This window comes from Saccoglossus kowalevskii, chromosome 11, assembly GCF_978046115.1.
Source record: "Saccoglossus kowalevskii chromosome 11, keSacKowa6.1, whole genome shotgun sequence".
In the NCBI taxonomy this organism is placed as follows: Eukaryota; Metazoa; Hemichordata; class Enteropneusta; family Harrimaniidae; genus Saccoglossus; species Saccoglossus kowalevskii.
This window is the reverse complement of record NC_140651.1, coordinates 1,318,977-1,336,377: the sequence shown is the minus strand read 5'-3', so window position 1 is coordinate 1,336,377 and position 17,401 is coordinate 1,318,977. Positions and strand designations below refer to the sequence as shown.

At 35.6% G+C, this 17,401-nt stretch overlaps 1 protein-coding gene across 2 annotated transcripts in view; it reads right to left on the bottom strand.

Annotated features, from left to right (window-relative positions):
- Positions 1–9,865: 9,865 nt before the first annotated feature.
- Positions 9,866–17,401, bottom strand: part of LOC100377029 (telomerase protein component 1-like) — a 29,257-nt gene continuing 21,721 nt past the window's right edge. For both annotated transcript variants that reach the window (XM_085505612.1, XM_085505613.1), the window contains exons 11-16: positions 15,109–15,321; positions 13,967–14,179; positions 13,558–13,758; positions 12,439–12,660; positions 11,558–11,732; positions 9,866–10,776 (exon numbers count right to left, since the gene is read on the bottom strand). In XM_085505612.1, coding sequence (XP_085361738.1) covers positions 10,592–10,776; positions 11,558–11,732; positions 12,439–12,660; positions 13,558–13,758; positions 13,967–14,179; positions 15,109–15,321 — 1,209 coding nt within the window. In that variant the 3' untranslated portion in view covers positions 9,866–10,591. The remainder of the gene's footprint in view (positions 10,777–11,557; positions 11,733–12,438; positions 12,661–13,557; positions 13,759–13,966; positions 14,180–15,108; positions 15,322–17,401) is intronic.

Below are 17,401 nucleotides of genomic sequence, written 5' to 3'. Positions count from 1 at the left end.
ATCTGCCTAAAGCGTTTTACATGGGCTGTGAAACCATGACTAATTGTGTCAATTTTCTACTCGACTAAGTGTTAGTGGAGTATGTTGACATAATCGGTTTTTGCTTGATAAAATGTGTTGTACTATCATCACTCGTATCGAACATGATTTTAAAGTAGTAGCCTCAAGTGTATGGATTTTGCAATCTATACAAGTTTGGGTCTCCACGATTGTTATTTGTTATTTATTTGATGGGACCTTGGCAAAATGGTTTTACTAGTTAGCCGTGTCCTTCCTTAAAAACGTTAGCACACGCAAAAAAGTGACAATCAAGCTAGTTTTCACATGTCAACTGTATTGACATTTATCTCCCAACTAATTTTGAAATCACACATCACAAAAACAAATATGTAGAACAACTAAAAGACAATGTTTAAGTTGTACGGACAGCCCTCATGAGCAGCATATTTACTTAACACAATCTCCTGCCACTTTGTTTAGGAAAGCTATACTTGTCTATTCTTAGAAAAAATATATTTTGTCCACTGTGTCTTCAATAATCTAAACAGTCTGACAGGGAAACTAAGATGGTCAACTCATGCTGGTATTTAAAAAATACCTACTTTTTCAACAAGTAACAATCCCACGTTTCAAGTTTCATCGTAGTGATTTACTTTACTACATTGATATTAATGAATATTCATATAATAAAATTCAGAAAGATTGGTTGGATAGCACAATGAAATAGCACGGTGCATCTGTCTATAAGTTTTAAGAATGACTGAAGGGTATTGACACTGATGTATTATGCCATTGCATACATATTTATATACGTTGATATACAATGTATTTGCTGTGTTACAGATAACATTCCGATCACGGTAATATTTACATAATCGTCAAATTCATACCATACTGGTAGAATTTCGAGATTCGATTCCAGGTTTGTATCTCATAGAAGTTCAGACATACTGTGTGGTGTCAATCGTCCCTATTGTGGTATCCATGTTATTTTTTTAGGGTCATGATGATGTTTAGCCATTCGTTAAGCAATGTATTCTTAGACTATACAAATTTGTCGTAAAGGATGTTTAAAGAACACTTTGAAGGCTGACTAGCCCAAACCTTGTGGGATAGAGATCTGAAAGTTTTTGAAGAAGGGGGACATTTTTATGGAAGATGTATTATATTTTTCTGGATAATCTGATCAACATGATCACCACTGGACTAGTAAACAATTGATGTCATGAGTGATGAAGCTTCACCAACACTATAAATTAGATTATACATTTCTATTTAAAACGAATATCAAAACATAAACGTAGTTCGATACAGTGTTCCATTTTTATTAATCAAAAAATATTAGCTGTATCATTTTTAAAATAAAATATACGTGAAGCTAAACAACAAAGTCTTTACCCCACTATTACATACAGTCTTCATCCTCCATTGGGAGACTGGCTTCAATTCTCACATTTATACACGTGAGTTTGCAATATACTATCTTATATTGAATGGTCAAGCTGTAAAACGTGTTCCATGGATTCGTATCACAGTAATTTGTCGTCTTCCGTGTTGCAGACAAATTTTCATCGATCAACATGTTTATGAATACGTTCAATTGGTATGTACCAGATGGTTTATCTTTTAAATGCATTAAATATATACATTCATTAAACAAATTGAGATTTTTTCAAAAAATACCCATCCCGGGAGATAATGATCCGAATTCGGTACACGTACTTTTATGTCGTAATACAGTCACGTGATACACGTAAACTTTAATTTTGGCAAAAGTTCAATGTCACATTACCTGTGTTTATTGATGATGCTTGCGAGCAGGAGACGCATCACCACAAATAGATTAGAGAAAAAACGTTTAAGCCAACTTTCAATCGGTTTAAATGTGCAATTTAGGTCTAATCACTACCGTGTTCTCTTAACATGTAATTAATAGGACATTGAATTCCCCATCCTTACATCAGTATCATTAAGTTTAACGTGCGTATCGGTGTTCGGAGAGTCGTTTAAAATTCAATGAATACAAAACAACTGTAGATTTCAAAAAATACAATTATTTGTAAAGAGTCGAGAACAAACTACAAAGATATACAAGGCGCTAGCTAAACTAGGTAATTAGTTTAAAATACCTAATTGATCTGTGAACCAAATTTGATTCTAATCAAGTATATTATTGTTGAAACACAATTTTGATAACCCTATTGATATATATCATTGAATAATACTTCCTGTTTTTACTCTGCACTCATGCATTCCAAAAATATATATGCCAAAATAATAGGGCAACAAATGGTACAATTAGTACACTATAATACACTAAATATGCAGCCCAGTGGAGAGAGTATACTGCAGCACAAAGCCAATTTTGATAGAGGAATTTTTCAATTTTGCAAAGTCAATTTTCTTGATTTTGTTTAATTAATTAAAACGAAATAAGGTTCATACTTAGAAGTAGGTTATTTTTCCCAATTTTCATTTCAAAGTGGTTTGTATAGAAAATCATAACACATTGCCATGGTAACATTCACTCATACCTAGGTTGTTGTTAATAGTGTTTATTCATGCTACTCTGTACATGGCCCTTCCATGGATAAATATACAAATTTCAGACGTAGCAGATACAGTAGTCAGTAGACAAGATTATACTGTGATTTAACTATATTTTTATTACACTGGGTCACTTTATTATAAAATATCACATGGATTTATTGATATAGTCAAGTCTGTATCCTAGTACTGTTTTTTGCGAGTGAGATTCAGGTAAGTTCTCTACAATAGTGTGTACATGTCAATACAGACTGGGTAGTATGTACATGTCAATACAGACCGATCAGTGTGTGCATGTCAGTACAGACTGAGTAGTGTGTATATGTCAATACAGACTGAGTAGTGTGTACATGTCAATACAGACCGATCAGTGTGTGCATGTCAGTACAGACTGAGTAGTGTGTACATGTCAATACAGACCGATCAGTGTGTGCATGTCAGTACAGACTGAGTAGTGTGTACATGTCATTACAGACTGAGTAGTGTGTACATGCCAATACAGACTGAGTAGTGTGTACACGTAAATACAGACTGAGTAGTGTGTACATGTCAGTACAGACTGAGTAGTGTGTACATGTCAATACAGACTGAGTAGTGTGTACATGTCAATACAGACTGAGTAGTGTGTACATGTCAATACAAACTGAGTAGTGTGTACATGTCAATACAGACTGAGTAGTGTGTACATGCCAATACAGACTGAGTGGTATGTACATGTCATTACAGACTGAGTAGTGTGTACATGTCAATACAGACTGAGTAGTGTGTACATGTCAATACAGACTGAATAGTGTGTACATGTCAATACAGACTGAGTAGTGTGTACATGCCAATAATGTCTTAAGGATGAATGCAGCCAACAGAATTTTCAGACAACAACATTCAGAAACTTTGCTAAATTATAAAAAACAAATCTGGGATAGCCAAACTAGATTTTAAATAGCAAACATGAATTTTATGCATTTTTCCACTATCCAATCCATAATAGCTGACCAGCATTTGTACTGTGTCTATTGTTCTAAGCATAGTGTTTATTTCTGGTAGAGAAGAGTTTTTGCCTAGCATCCTTTGTCAGAATTTACTAGGAATGTACTCTCTCTGTGTTTTTACTAGTTTCTTTGTAGGGAAAGTGTATTGTTTTTTTTAATGAATAACATTCTGCATTCAAACCAACAATTTTCAGATCATTCACTATGATTCATATATATTATATGCATGAATGAATGTAATATGAGGTTATTATGAGGATAGTATGCACAAAGACAATACAGTGGGAGTATCGACCAACACGCAGTATCCTCATAATAACTTTATTATTATACATTTTTTCCTCCCAGGAATACATCATGGGAATGACGAAATTCAAAACATTTAAAGCTTCTTTGTGTGGGATCCAGTCAAATCCTTGAGGCAGCCATGTTTGTTTTTATTATTAGAGGACGCTGAGGAGCATAATCATTCCATATTTGGAATTCGCGCTTTCTAATATGATTGGATGAAAAAACCAGATGAGTGCAATACCACAAAACTATGACACGCTGTAACTGATTGCGTTACCATGACAGATGTATAATAATATCTATTATTGGCTCATTGTCCTTCTATAGAAATAGGGGTATGTAACATCATAACACACATGCATTATGACATACAGCCCTGTAGAAAGACACCAAAAACTCACCAACGTTGTGATTCAACTTCATTCCAGTAAAGTGGAGAAATTTGGTCGGTTGGAACCAGACCTTGATACAAAATCAGCCAGTAATTGATACAATGTCGTTAGTACTCAATGTCACTTGTTCATGGAGTTGATACAAGTAACATCATAATACATGTATTATCCACAAATGTAAGATTAGTTGGATGATACAGCCCGTCACAATCTAAGTATCAATCAGCTCTACTTATAAGTAGAATGTATGACAAATAAAGATCCTATTCAAAGATGCATATCATATCTCATGAATGCTACAATGATGATTGTTCAGATACCTGACCTAAGTTATTTAATCTAAGATGTAGCGAATAGCTAAGTCCAAGATGTGGCTAATAGCTAAGTCCAAGATGTGGCTAATAGCTAAGTCCAAGATGTGGCTAATAGCTAAGTCCAAGATGTGGCTAATAGCTAAGTCCAAGATGTGGCTAATAGCTAAGTCCAAGATGTGGCTAAAAGCAAAGTCCAAGATGTGGCTAAAAGCAAAGTCCAAGATGTGGCTAAAAGCAAAGTCCAAGATGTGGCTAAAAGCAAAGTCCAAGATGTGGCTAATAGCTAAGTCCAAGATGTGGCTAATAGCTAAGTCCAAGATGTGGCTAAAAGCAAAGTCCAAGATGTGGCTAAAAGCAAAGTCCAAGATGTGGCTAAAAGCAAAGTCCAAGATGTGGCTAAAAGCAAAGTCCAAGATGTGGCTAAAAGCAAAGTCCAAGATGTGGCTAAACGCAAAGTCCAAGATGTGGCTAAACGCAAAGTCCAAGATGTGGCTAAACGCAAAGTCCAAGATGTGGCTAAACGCAAAGTCCAAGATGTGGCTAAACGCAAAGTCCAAGATGTGGCTAAAAGCAAAGTCCAAGATGTGGCTAAAAGCAAAGTCCAAGATGTGGCTAATAGCTAAGTCCAAGATGTGGCTAATAGCTAAGTCCAAGATGTGGCTAATAGCTAAGTCCAAGATGTGGCTAATAGCTAAGTCCAAGATGTGGCTAATAGCTAAGTCCAAGATGTGGCTAATAGCTAAGTCCAAGATGTGGCTAAAAGCTAAGTCCAAGATGTGGCTAATAGCTAAGTCCAAGATATGGCTAATAGCTAAGTCCAAGATATGGCTAATAGCTAAGTCCAAGATATGGCTAATAGCTGAATCCAAGATGTGGCTAATAGCTGAATCCAAGATGTGGCTAATAGCTGAATCCAAGATGTGGCTAATAGCTGAATCCAAGATGTGGCTAATAGCTGAATCCAAGATGTGGCTAATAGCTGAATCCAAGATGTAACGAATAGCTAAGTCCAAGATGTGGCTAATAGCTAAGTCCAAGATGTGGCTAATAGCTAAGTCCAAGATGTGGCTAAAAGCAAAGTCCAAGATGTGGCTAAAAGCAAAGTCCAAGATGTAGCTAAAAGCAAAGTCCAAGATGTGGCTAAAAGCAAAATCCAGGTTGTAGCTAATAGCTAAATCCATGATGTGGCTAATAGCTAAATCCATGATGTGGCTAATAGCTGAATCCAAGATGTGGCTAATAGCTGAATCCAAGATGTGGCTAATAGCTGAATCCAAGATGTGGCTAATAGCTGAATCCAAGATGTGGCTAATAGCTGAATCCAAGATGTGGCTAATAGCTGAATCCAAGATGTGGCTAATAGCTGAATCCAAGATGTGGCTAATAGCTGAATCCAAGATGTGGCTAATAGCTGAATCCAAGATGTGGCTAATAGCTAAGTCCAAGATGTGGCTAATAGCTGAATCCAAGATGTGGCTAATAGCTAAGTTCAAGATGTGGCTAAAAGCAAAGTCCAAGATGTAGCTAAAAGCAAAGTCCAGGTTGTAGCTAATAGCTGAATCCAAGATGTGGCTAATAGCTGAATCCAAGATGTGGCTAATAGCTGAATCCAAGATGTGGCTAATAGCTAAGTCCAAGATGTGGCTAATAGCTAAGTCCAAGATGTGGATAAAAGCAAAGTCCAAGATGTGGCTAAAAGCAAAGACCACGATGTAGCTAAAAGCAAAGTCCAAGATGTGGCTAAAAGCAAAATCCAGGTTGTAGCTAATAGCTAAATCCATGATGTAGCTAATAGCTAAATCCATGATGTAGCTAATAGCTAAATCCATGATGTGGCTAATAGCTGAATCCAAGATGTGGCTAATAGCTGAATCCAAGATGTGGCTAATAGCTGAATCCAAGATGTGGCTAATAGCTGAATCCAAGATGTGGCTAATAGCTGAATCCAAGATGTGGCTAATAGCTGAATCCAAGATGTGGCTAATAGCTGAATCAAGATGTGGCTAATAGCTAAGTCCAGGTTGTAGCTAATAGCTAAATCCATGATGTGGCTAATAGCTGAATCCAAGATGTGGCCAATAGCTGAATCCAAGATGTGGCCAATAGCTGAATCCAAGATGTGGCTAATAGCTAAGTCCAAGATGTGGCTAAAAGCAAAGACCACGATGTAGCTAAAAGCAAAGTCCAAGATGTGGCTAATAGCTAAGTCCAAGATGTGGCTAATAGCTAAGTCCAAGATGTGGCTAATAGCTAAGTCCAAGATGTGGCTAATAGCTAAGTCCAAGATGTGGCTAATAGCTAAGTCCAAGATGTGGCTAATAGCTAAGTCCAAGATGTGGCTAAAAGCAAAGTCCAAGATGTGGCTAAAAGCAAAGTCCAAGATGTGGCTAAAAGCAAAGTCCAAGATGTGGCTAAACGCAAAGTCCAAGATGTGGCTAAAAGCAAAGTCCAAGATGTGGCTAAACGCAAAGTCCAAGATGTGGCTAAAAGCAAAGTCCAAGATGTGGCTAATAGCTAAGTCCAAGATGTGGCTAATAGCTAAGTCCAAGATGTGGCTAATAGCTAAGTCCAAGATGTGGCTAATAGCTAAGTCCAAGATGTGGCTAATAGCTAAGTCCAAGATGTGGCTAATAGCTAAGTCCAAGATGTGGCTAATAGCTAAGTCCAAGATGTGGCTAAAAGCAAAGTCCAAGATGTGGCTAATAGCTAAGTCCAAGATGTGGCTAATAGCTAAGTCCAAGATGTGGCTAATAGCTAAGTCCAAGATGTGGCTAATAGCTAAGTCCAAGATGTGGCTAATAGCTAAGTCCAAGATGTGGCTAAAAGCAAAGTCCAAGATGTGGCTAAAAGCAAAGTCCAAGATGTGGCTAAACGCAAAGTCCAAGATGTGGCTAAACGCAAAGTCCAAGATGTGGCTAAACGCAAAGTCCAAGATGTGGCTAAAAGCAAAGTCCAAGATGTGGCTAAAAGCAAAGTCCAAGATGTGGCTAATAGCTAAGTCCAAGATGTGGCTAATAGCTAAGTCCAAGATGTGGCTAATAGCTAAGTCCAAGATGTGGCTAATAGCTAAGTCCAAGATGTGGCTAATAGCTAAGTCCAAGATGTGGCTAATAGCTAAGTCCAAGATGTGGCTAATAGCTAAGTCCAAGATGTGGCTAAAAGCAAAGTCCAAGATGTGGCTAATAGCTAAGTCCAAGATATGGCTAATAGCTAAGTCCAAGATATGGCTAATAGCTGAATCCAAGATGTGGCTAATAGCTGAATCCAAGATGTGGCTAATAGCTGAATCCAAGATGTAACGAATAGCTAAGTCCAAGATGTGGCTAATAGCTAAGTCCAAGATGTGGCTAATAGCTAAGTCCAAGATGTGGCTAAAAGCAAAGTCCAAGATGTGGCTAAAAGCAAAGTCCAAGATGTGGCTAAAAGCAAAGTCCAAGATGTGGCTAAAAGCAAAGTCCAAGATGTGGCTAAAAGCAAAATCCAGGTTGTAGCTAATAGCTAAATCCATGATGTGGCTAATAGCTAAATCCATGATGTGGCTAATAGCTAAATCCATGATGTGGCTAATAGCTGAATCCAAGATGTGGCTAATAGCTGAATCCAAGATGTGGCTAATAGCTGAATCCAAGATGTGGCTAATAGCTGAATCCAAGATGTGGCTAATAGCTGAATCCAAGATGTGGCTAATAGCTGAATCCAAGATGTGGCTAATAGCTGAATCCAAGATGTGGCTAATAGCTGAATCCAAGATGTGCCTAATAGCTGAATCCAAGATGTGGCTAATAGCTAAGTCCAAGATGTGGCTAATAGCTGAATCCAAGATGTGGCTAATAGCTAAGTTCAAGATGTGGCTAAAAGCAAAGTCCAAGATGTAGCTAAAAGCAAAGTCCAGGTTGTAGCTAATAGCTGAATCCAAGATGTGGCTAATAGCTGAATCCAAGATGTGGCTAATAGCTGAATCCAAGATGTGGCTAATAGCTAAGTCCAAGATGTGGCTAATAGCTAAGTCCAAGATGTGGATAAAAGCAAAGTCCAAGATGTGGCTAAAAGCAAAGACCACGATGTAGCTAAAAGCAAAGTCCAAGATGTAGCTAAAAGCAAAATCCAGGTTGTAGCTAATAGCTAAATCCATGATGTAGCTAATAGCTAAATCCATGATGTAGCTAATAGCTAAATCCATGATGTGGCTAATAGCTGAATCCAAGATGTGGCTAATAGCTGAATCCAAGATGTGGCTAATAGCTGAATCCAAGATGTGGCTAATAGCTGAATCCAAGATGTGGCTAATAGCTGAATCAAGATGTGGCTAATAGCTAAGTCCAGGTTGTAGCTAATAGCTAAATCCATGATGTGGCTAATAGCTGAATCCAAGATGTGGCCAATAGCTGAATCCAAGATGTGGCCAATAGCTGAATCCAAGATGTGGCTAATAGCTAAGTCCAAGATGTGGCTAAAAGCAAAGACCACGATGTAGCTAAAAGCAAAGTCCAAGATGTAGCTAAAAGCAAAATCCAGGTTGTAGCTAATAGCAAAATCCATGATGTGGCTAATAGCTGAATCCAAGATGTGGCTAATAGCTGAATCCAAGATGTGGCTAATAGCTGAATCCAAGATGTGGCTAATAGCTAAGTCCAATATGTGGCTAATAGCTAAGTCCAAGATGTGGCTAAAAGCAAAGTCCAAGATGTAGCTAAAAGCAAAGTCCAATATGTAGCTAAAAGCAAAATCCAGGTTGTAGCTAATAGCTAAATCCATGATGTAGCTAATAGCTAAATCCATGATGTGGCTAATAGCTGAATCCAAGATGTGGCTAATAGCTAAGTCCAAGATGTGGCTAATAGCTGAATCCAAGATGTGGCTAATAGCTGAATCCAAGATGTGGCTAATAGCTGAATCCAAGATGTGGCTAATAGCTGAATCCAAAATGTGGCTAATAGCTGAATCCAAGATGTGGCTAATAGCTAAATCCAAAATGTGGCTAATAGCTAAATCCAAGATGTAGCTTATAGCTAAATCCAAGATTAGGTAGGTAATAGCTAATTAAATAAAATAGCTAATTCTGCAAAAAGTATATTCTCATAATCAGTACATACATTGAGTCAAAGTTGTAAAATGACATGTTGGTTAATTGAATTCCCACAGAATGTTACAATAGCCTTTTACAACACATAATATGTACCAACTGATGTCAAATTAAATGTATGTAATTCCAACAAATCTCTTAGTAACCAAGTAGTACCAAGTATTTTCCTCTGACTGCAGTACTACCTCAATATAATCTATACATTGGTACGAACATACTGGAGCAAACATCATAATTATCGATATACAATTGTTTGCAAATATCACTTTTTATTTTCTCATCTAGACCTTGTGCTCTTATTATATTCATACTTTAGTATACAGCACTCTTTCAAAACACATCTGATATACATTCATACTTTAGTATACAGTACTCTTTCAAAACACATCTGATATACATTCATACTTTAGTATACAGTACTCTTTCAAAACACATCTGATATACATCATTTTTTATCATTATAATTCATAGAAAGTAATTTTTAAAACATAAAAAGTTGGTGAAGGTGACAAAGTTGGCAAGTTGATAAAATGTACAAAACATTTAAAACATTACATAATACATGACAGTGCTTTTTATCTTTATATCATGTGCTGATCATTAAATTCAATAAATAATTACCATGCATATTGCCTGGTTGTGTTCAATCAAATATTTAAGAACCTCCTATATGTATATATTGTACACAATATGAAAGTGTATGTGATTGCAAATTTAAATATATATATATTATTACTATTATATATATTATGTCACAGTGTTGCATTCAACTTCAATGCTGTGCAAGCTATCAAAAATAAATCCTATCTATAATGGTCAAGTTTTATGTACATTATTTACAATACTTGATTGTTGATGTGTTGCTAAGACACCAGCCTCCATAAATATATCTCTACAAATCACACATGTTATAAAAAGTCCACAAATTGATCAGTTTGTTGTAATGATATATTACACAATATAAAACATATACTATCAGTATTTATCGTTTTCTGTCAGTATTTTGACACATTTTGCAGAGAAAGGAGTATATCTGCACCAAACACACACATATCCTGTCACTGAAGCCACTGGACCACCGCCTGGAAACATCTTATTGCAGAGGAAGCAGGAATCACATGAGGGCGGTGTACGCGGCATGTGAAATTGACATAAATAAGCTGAAAAATAAAACAGATAAAAACTTTTCAATTTACTATAACAACAATAAAATAGAAACAAGTTGAATGGATAGTAGTTTTGGAACAATAGTTGATGGTGTGCATAAGTGTAAGTATAAGAAACAAGTGGGAGCAAGACATAAATGTCATGGTTTCCCTGTTTGAAAAACAAAAATCATATTGAGAAAAGATATAATGTTAATTCACTAAAGTATTTTTTTAAATTCTGAGTAATTTGTTTTTTGCATTTATGAAATTTATTGAGTAGAATGAAATTTCAAACTGAGCACACATACAAAGATTGCTCAAAATGCATACTAATTAGAAAACATGTCACTGGTAAAAGTTATTTAAATTTTTTTTTGGCAATAGTACTAAATGAAATATTAATGTTCCTCCATGAATTCCTTAACTTGCTACGATCACATTACAGAAAACAATGTTGGTTATTTTCAACAGTTTTCTGTATTCTGATGAAAACACTTCAGCTCATGATAGAATCAGTTAATCAGAAAGCATTTTGATACATTTTTTCTGAAAAGACAAGTTATTTCATTTCTCATGAATATTAATTTATGCAAATAATATTTTTCTTTCAGCCAATTGCATCATGGAAACATTCCATGATATCTACAAAACAATTTATTAGAAAATGCTGAAGACACACAGACAGACAGAGGCAGACAGGCAGACATTATTTATATCAAATGTAGTATGCATAAGGGTAAGGTATCATTAACTTTATTGAAAATATGTGTTTGAGTTATTATAACAAACCTACCTATACTGTCATCTTTCTTGAAATGAACAAATCCACCACAGATCACGCAACAATTATGATTTTGAAATCCACCGGGATTGAAAGCTCCCTGTTTCAGTTGACAAAAATGACAGATCATCAGCTTTTTACCAAATCCTGCCATCACATTGGTAATCTGTCTTTGACATCGGAATTGCTGTCAAATGAAAGGAATGCACTGTAAGACCAGGTCTTATCACTCACAAAATAGGAATAGGAAGTTATGTTCAAAATTTATTTAGAAAATACATAACAATATGCCAAATATTCCACCAAATTCAAACAAATGAATTAAGCTATAATGTTACAACTCATCATTGCTTAAAATTTAATCTTTGGTTATCTAATTTAGCACACAAAACAAGTCTATGAAAATGACACAGTCCTCGTTAAATTTTTGAAAGTTATCTTTGTGTTTGTCATATTAAAGCGAAGGGGTTGTCGCGAGCATTTCCTTGATACTTGAATCCTAAGTAGCAAATACAACAGATTGTTTATTTACATCAAATTCGAACACTTGTTGCGTGACGACCCCTCCGGTTTAAGACATAGCAAAGAAAAACATAGATCACAAGTGAAAGTGAAACAAATTAAGGTGCATGTCTATGTCTATTGCACTTGCTAAAATTGTTTAAACTATATTTAAGAAAATGTACGAGGATAGGAATGAGGCACTAAAATTACATTACCATACATAGACTATAAAATAAAAGTTATTGCTATCCTAGAAATTAATCCGCGAAAAAAATATTTGGTCAGTGCTTTTATAAATACAAGAATTAAACTTTAATTACAGATGTAAAATCCCAAATGTGGTTGGTAAAAAATGTGATGTACAAAGATTTAAGAAGAATGTAACCTACCCTGAGATACTGTGACTTGTGTGCCTGGTTCATTTGTAAAGAACGTTGATCTTTCTGGAAAAATTCTACCATTCTTTGAATCTGACCAGCTCTTTGTAAATGATATGGGAGATTTTGAGTAACAGCAAAGTTATTATTGTTATAATACTGATAAAAATCAGCTAACTCCAGATGACAGTTTTTACGGTTTTCCACATCCTGTAACCAGTGATCTTCAACTGCCTGTTTAAGTTAAAAATAATTATTAATGAAAACATTTAGTAAATTAATTAATTGATGGTGTGTGTTAAAAAGGAAAACATGTGGTTTTTGTTTTTAAAAGCTAAAATTTCAACATTACATTGTACAATGCTGATATATACAATATACAACACCTTATGTGCAATATATAAGATCTGATTTACAATATACAACATCTGGTCTACAATATACAACATCTGGTCTACAATATACAACATCTGGTCTACAATATACAACACCTGATATACAATATACAACACCTCGTCTACAATATACAACATCTGGTCTACAATATACAACACCTGATATACAATATACAACACCTGATATACAATATACAACACCTCATCTACAATATACAACATCTGGTCTACAATATACAACACCTGATATACAATATACAACACCTGATATACAATATACAACACCTCGTCTACAATATACAACATCTGGTCTACAATATACAACACCTGATATACAATATACAACACCTCATATACAATATACAACACCTCATCTACAATATACAACATCTGGTCTACAATATAAAGCATCTGGTCTACAATATACAACATCTGGTCTACAATATACAACATCTGGTCTACAATATACAACATCTGGTCTACAATATACAACATCTGGTCTACAATATACAACATCTGGTCTACAATATACAACACCTGACGTACAATATACAACACCTGATATAAATCATACAACATCTGATGCACAATATACAACAGCTCATATACAATATACAACACCTGATCTACAATATACAACATCTGATTTATAATATACAACATCATTGATATACATTGATACTACAACAATGATGAATAATAACTAATAAATAATTTTAAAAGAAATCTATCATACCTTTGCTATGGATTGATGGAAGAAATCCCATCTCTCAACACCACCAACCAGACCAATGTTACGTAAAAATGGTTTCAATGTTCGTCTAACCTGAGCCCATGGTAGCATTGGTAAAGGAGTGTTGGACTCCACATCACCAAGTAACATCTGCAATTCTGTTTCAAGAAGACCTGCCTGTGAGCAATATAGTAGACTTAACACCTGTAAAGTAAAACATACATATTTCAAGGTTTTACTGATATTCAGTCAGGCCTGGGTTCTTTTCCTGTCTATATATTTCTCTTTTATTTCTTTTTTTATTACCGGTATGTATATTTGATTAAGCATGTTGTTTTTGCTGTCTAAAGGTTTTTGATTTTTGTGCTTTGATATGCATTATGGTTGGTTGCCATGACTTATTATAAATTACCTTGGCGATGCAGTCAGTGAGATCTTCCTTCACCAATCTGTTAAGTATATCAGATAAAAGACCCTCTAGCTTGCCGGGCAATGTCTGTATCCTTTGAGTGAGTCTTTCAAATACACCAAATACACGCAGTTCCTCACATGCCAATGTTAACCACAGAGCATTCTTGGCACCATCACATTTAGTCAGCAGTGCTAGCTGATTTGGATCAAGTCTCTAGAACAAAAAAATATACACTTCAAAATTGTTGTTACCGTATATGATACATTCACTTTCAGGTCTGTGTACAGAGGTCGTTAAGACAGGGGAATCACAATAAAGATTTCACAGAGGTCCTTAAGACAGGGGAGTCACAATAAAGATTTCACAGAGGTCATTAAGACAGGGGATTCACAATAAAGATTTCACAGAGGTCCTTAAGACAAGGGAATCACAATAATGATTTCACAGAGATCCTTAAGACAGGGGAATCACAATAAAGATTTCACAGAGGTCCTTAAGACAGGGAAATCACAATAAAGGTTTCACAGAGGTCCTTAAGACAGGGGAATCACAATAAAGATTTCACAGAGGTCCTTAAGACAGGGGAATCACAATAAAGACTTCACAGAGGTCCTTAAGACAGAAGAGTCACAATAAAGATTTCACAGAGGTCGTTAAGACAGGGAAATCACAATAAAGATTTCACAGAGGTCGTTAAGACAGGGAAATCACAGTAAAGATTTCACAGAGGTCCTTAAGACAGGGGAATCACAATAAAGATTTCAAAGAGGTCCTTAAGACAGGGGAGTCACAATAAAGATTTCACAGAGGTCGTTAAGACAGGGAAATCACAATAAAGATTTCACAGAGGTCCTTAAGACAGGGGAATCACAATAAAGATTTCACAGAGGTCGTTAAGGCAGGGCAGTCACATTCCACACAATTCCACACAAAAAAGTTTTTTTTTTATTAAGGTTCTCCATAACTTAAGTCTCTTAAGCATATATTAATTAACACAAAATGTATTTTCCTATATCCCAGCTTTCTGAAAACTTATATACTGAGATAGTCAAATGCTCAGTAATTGGCGGAGTATGCCCTAATAGCAATTATGGTACATATTCCTTGTTTTTCCCCCTCGTGCTACTTTAATAACATCTTACCTTGCTGTATCTTCCAAGATAATGTTGTACGATATCTATTCTGGTTGAAGTGTTTAATGGCCTGACAATTAGTTCCCATGGTGAAGGTGAAAGGTCATGTAATATTTGTAATGACCGAGCATTTTCTACCGTGCTGACAACACATTTGACATATATACCAGATATAGTGGCTGGAAGCCATTGTAAATGTGATGTCTCTTTGCCATCGGATAACTGAAAGAATATAAAATATTGTTTCTATTTACATGAAATATATTAATATAAGCATAAAGAATGTAAGTTAATTTCATTACTTGGGGAAATCATGTGAATTTCTATAGAGTAAATGTTTCATAGAGAGGCTCTTGAGACAGGAAATTACAATTTGATAATGATATAAAAATCATCTATTTTAGTAACAGTTTAACCTTTTATTCAGATTTTGACATTCTAGATGACTCTGAGTTGACTGAGATTGTTGGCAGATTTAAAGTTTTTTATATAAATACATACATGTATAAACGATGGGCATTTAAAGTGGGAGACTACTCATAAATTTGTCAAAATGTTATGATGTAAGACAATGTTGGCTCTGTACCTCATAGAATGTTATGATGTAAGACAATGTTGGCTCTGTACCTCATAGAATGTTATGATGTAAGACAATGCTGGCTCTGTACCTCATAGAATGTTATGATGTAAGACAATGCTGGCTCTGTACCTCATAGAATATTATGATGTAAGACAATGTTGGCTCTGTACCTCATAGAATGTTATGATGTAAGACAATGCTGGCTTTGTACCTCATAGAATGTTATGATGTAAGACAATGCTGGCTCTGTACCTCATAGAATGTTATGATGTAAGACAATGCTGGCTCTGTACCTCATAGAATGTTATGATGTAAGACAATGTTGGCTCTGTACCTCATAGAATGTTATGATGTAAGACAATGCTGGCTCTGTATCTCATAGAATGTTATGATGTAAGACAATGCTGGCTCTGTACCTCATAGAATGTTATGATGTAAGACAATGTTGGCTCTGTACCTCATAGAATGTTATGATGTAAGACAATGTTGGCTCTGTACCTCATAGAATGTTATGATGTAAGACAATGTTGGCTCTGTACCTCATAGAATGTTATGATGTAAGACAATGTTGGCTCTGTACTTCACAGAATGTTATGATGTAAGACAATGTTGGCTCTGTACCTCATAGAATGTTATGATGTAAGACAATGCTGGCACTGTACCTCATAGAATGTTATGATGTAAGACAATGTTGGCTCTGTACCTCATAGAATGTTATGATGTAAGACAATGTTGGCTCTGTACCTCATAGAATGTTATGATGTAAGACAATGCTGGCTCTGTACCTCATAGAATGTTATGATGTAAGACAATGCTGGCTCTGTACCTCATAGAATGTTATGATGTAAGACAATGCTGGCTCTGTACCTCATAGAATGTTATGATGTAAGACAATGCTGGCTCTGTACCTCATAGAATGTTATGATGTAAGACAATGCTGGCTCTGTACCTCATAGAATGTTATGATGTAAGACAATGCTGGCTCTGTACCTCATAGAATGTTATGATGTAAGACAATGCTGGCTCTGTACCTCATAGAATGTTATGATGTAAGACAATGTTGGCTCTGTACCTCATAGAATGTTATGATGTAAGACAATGCTGGCTCTGTATCTCATAGAATGTTATGATGTAAGACAATGCTGGCTCTGTACCTCATAGAATGTTATGATGTAAGACAATGTTGGCTCTGTACCTCATAGAATGTTATGATGTAAGACAATGTTGGCTCTGTACCTCATAGAATGTTATGATGTAAGACAATGTTGGCTCTGTACCTCATAGAATGTTATGATGTAAGACAATGTTGGCTCTGTACTTCACAGAATGTTATGATGTAAGACAATGTTGGCTCTGTACCTCATAGAATGTTATGATGTAAGACAATGCTGGCACTGTACCTCATAGAATGTTATGATGTAAGACAATGTTGGCTCTGTACCTCATAGAATGTTATGATGTAAGACAATGTTGGCTCTGTACCTCATAGAATGTTATGATGTAAGACAATGCTGGCTCTGTACCTCATAGAATGTTATGATGTAAGACAATGCTGGCTCTGTACCTCATAGAATGTTATGATGTAAGACAATGCTGGCTCTGTACCTCATAGAATGTTATGATGTAAGACAATGCTGGCTCTGTACCTCATAGAATGTTATGATGTAAGACAATGCTGGCTCTGTACCTCATAGAATGTTATGATGTAAGACAATGCTGGCT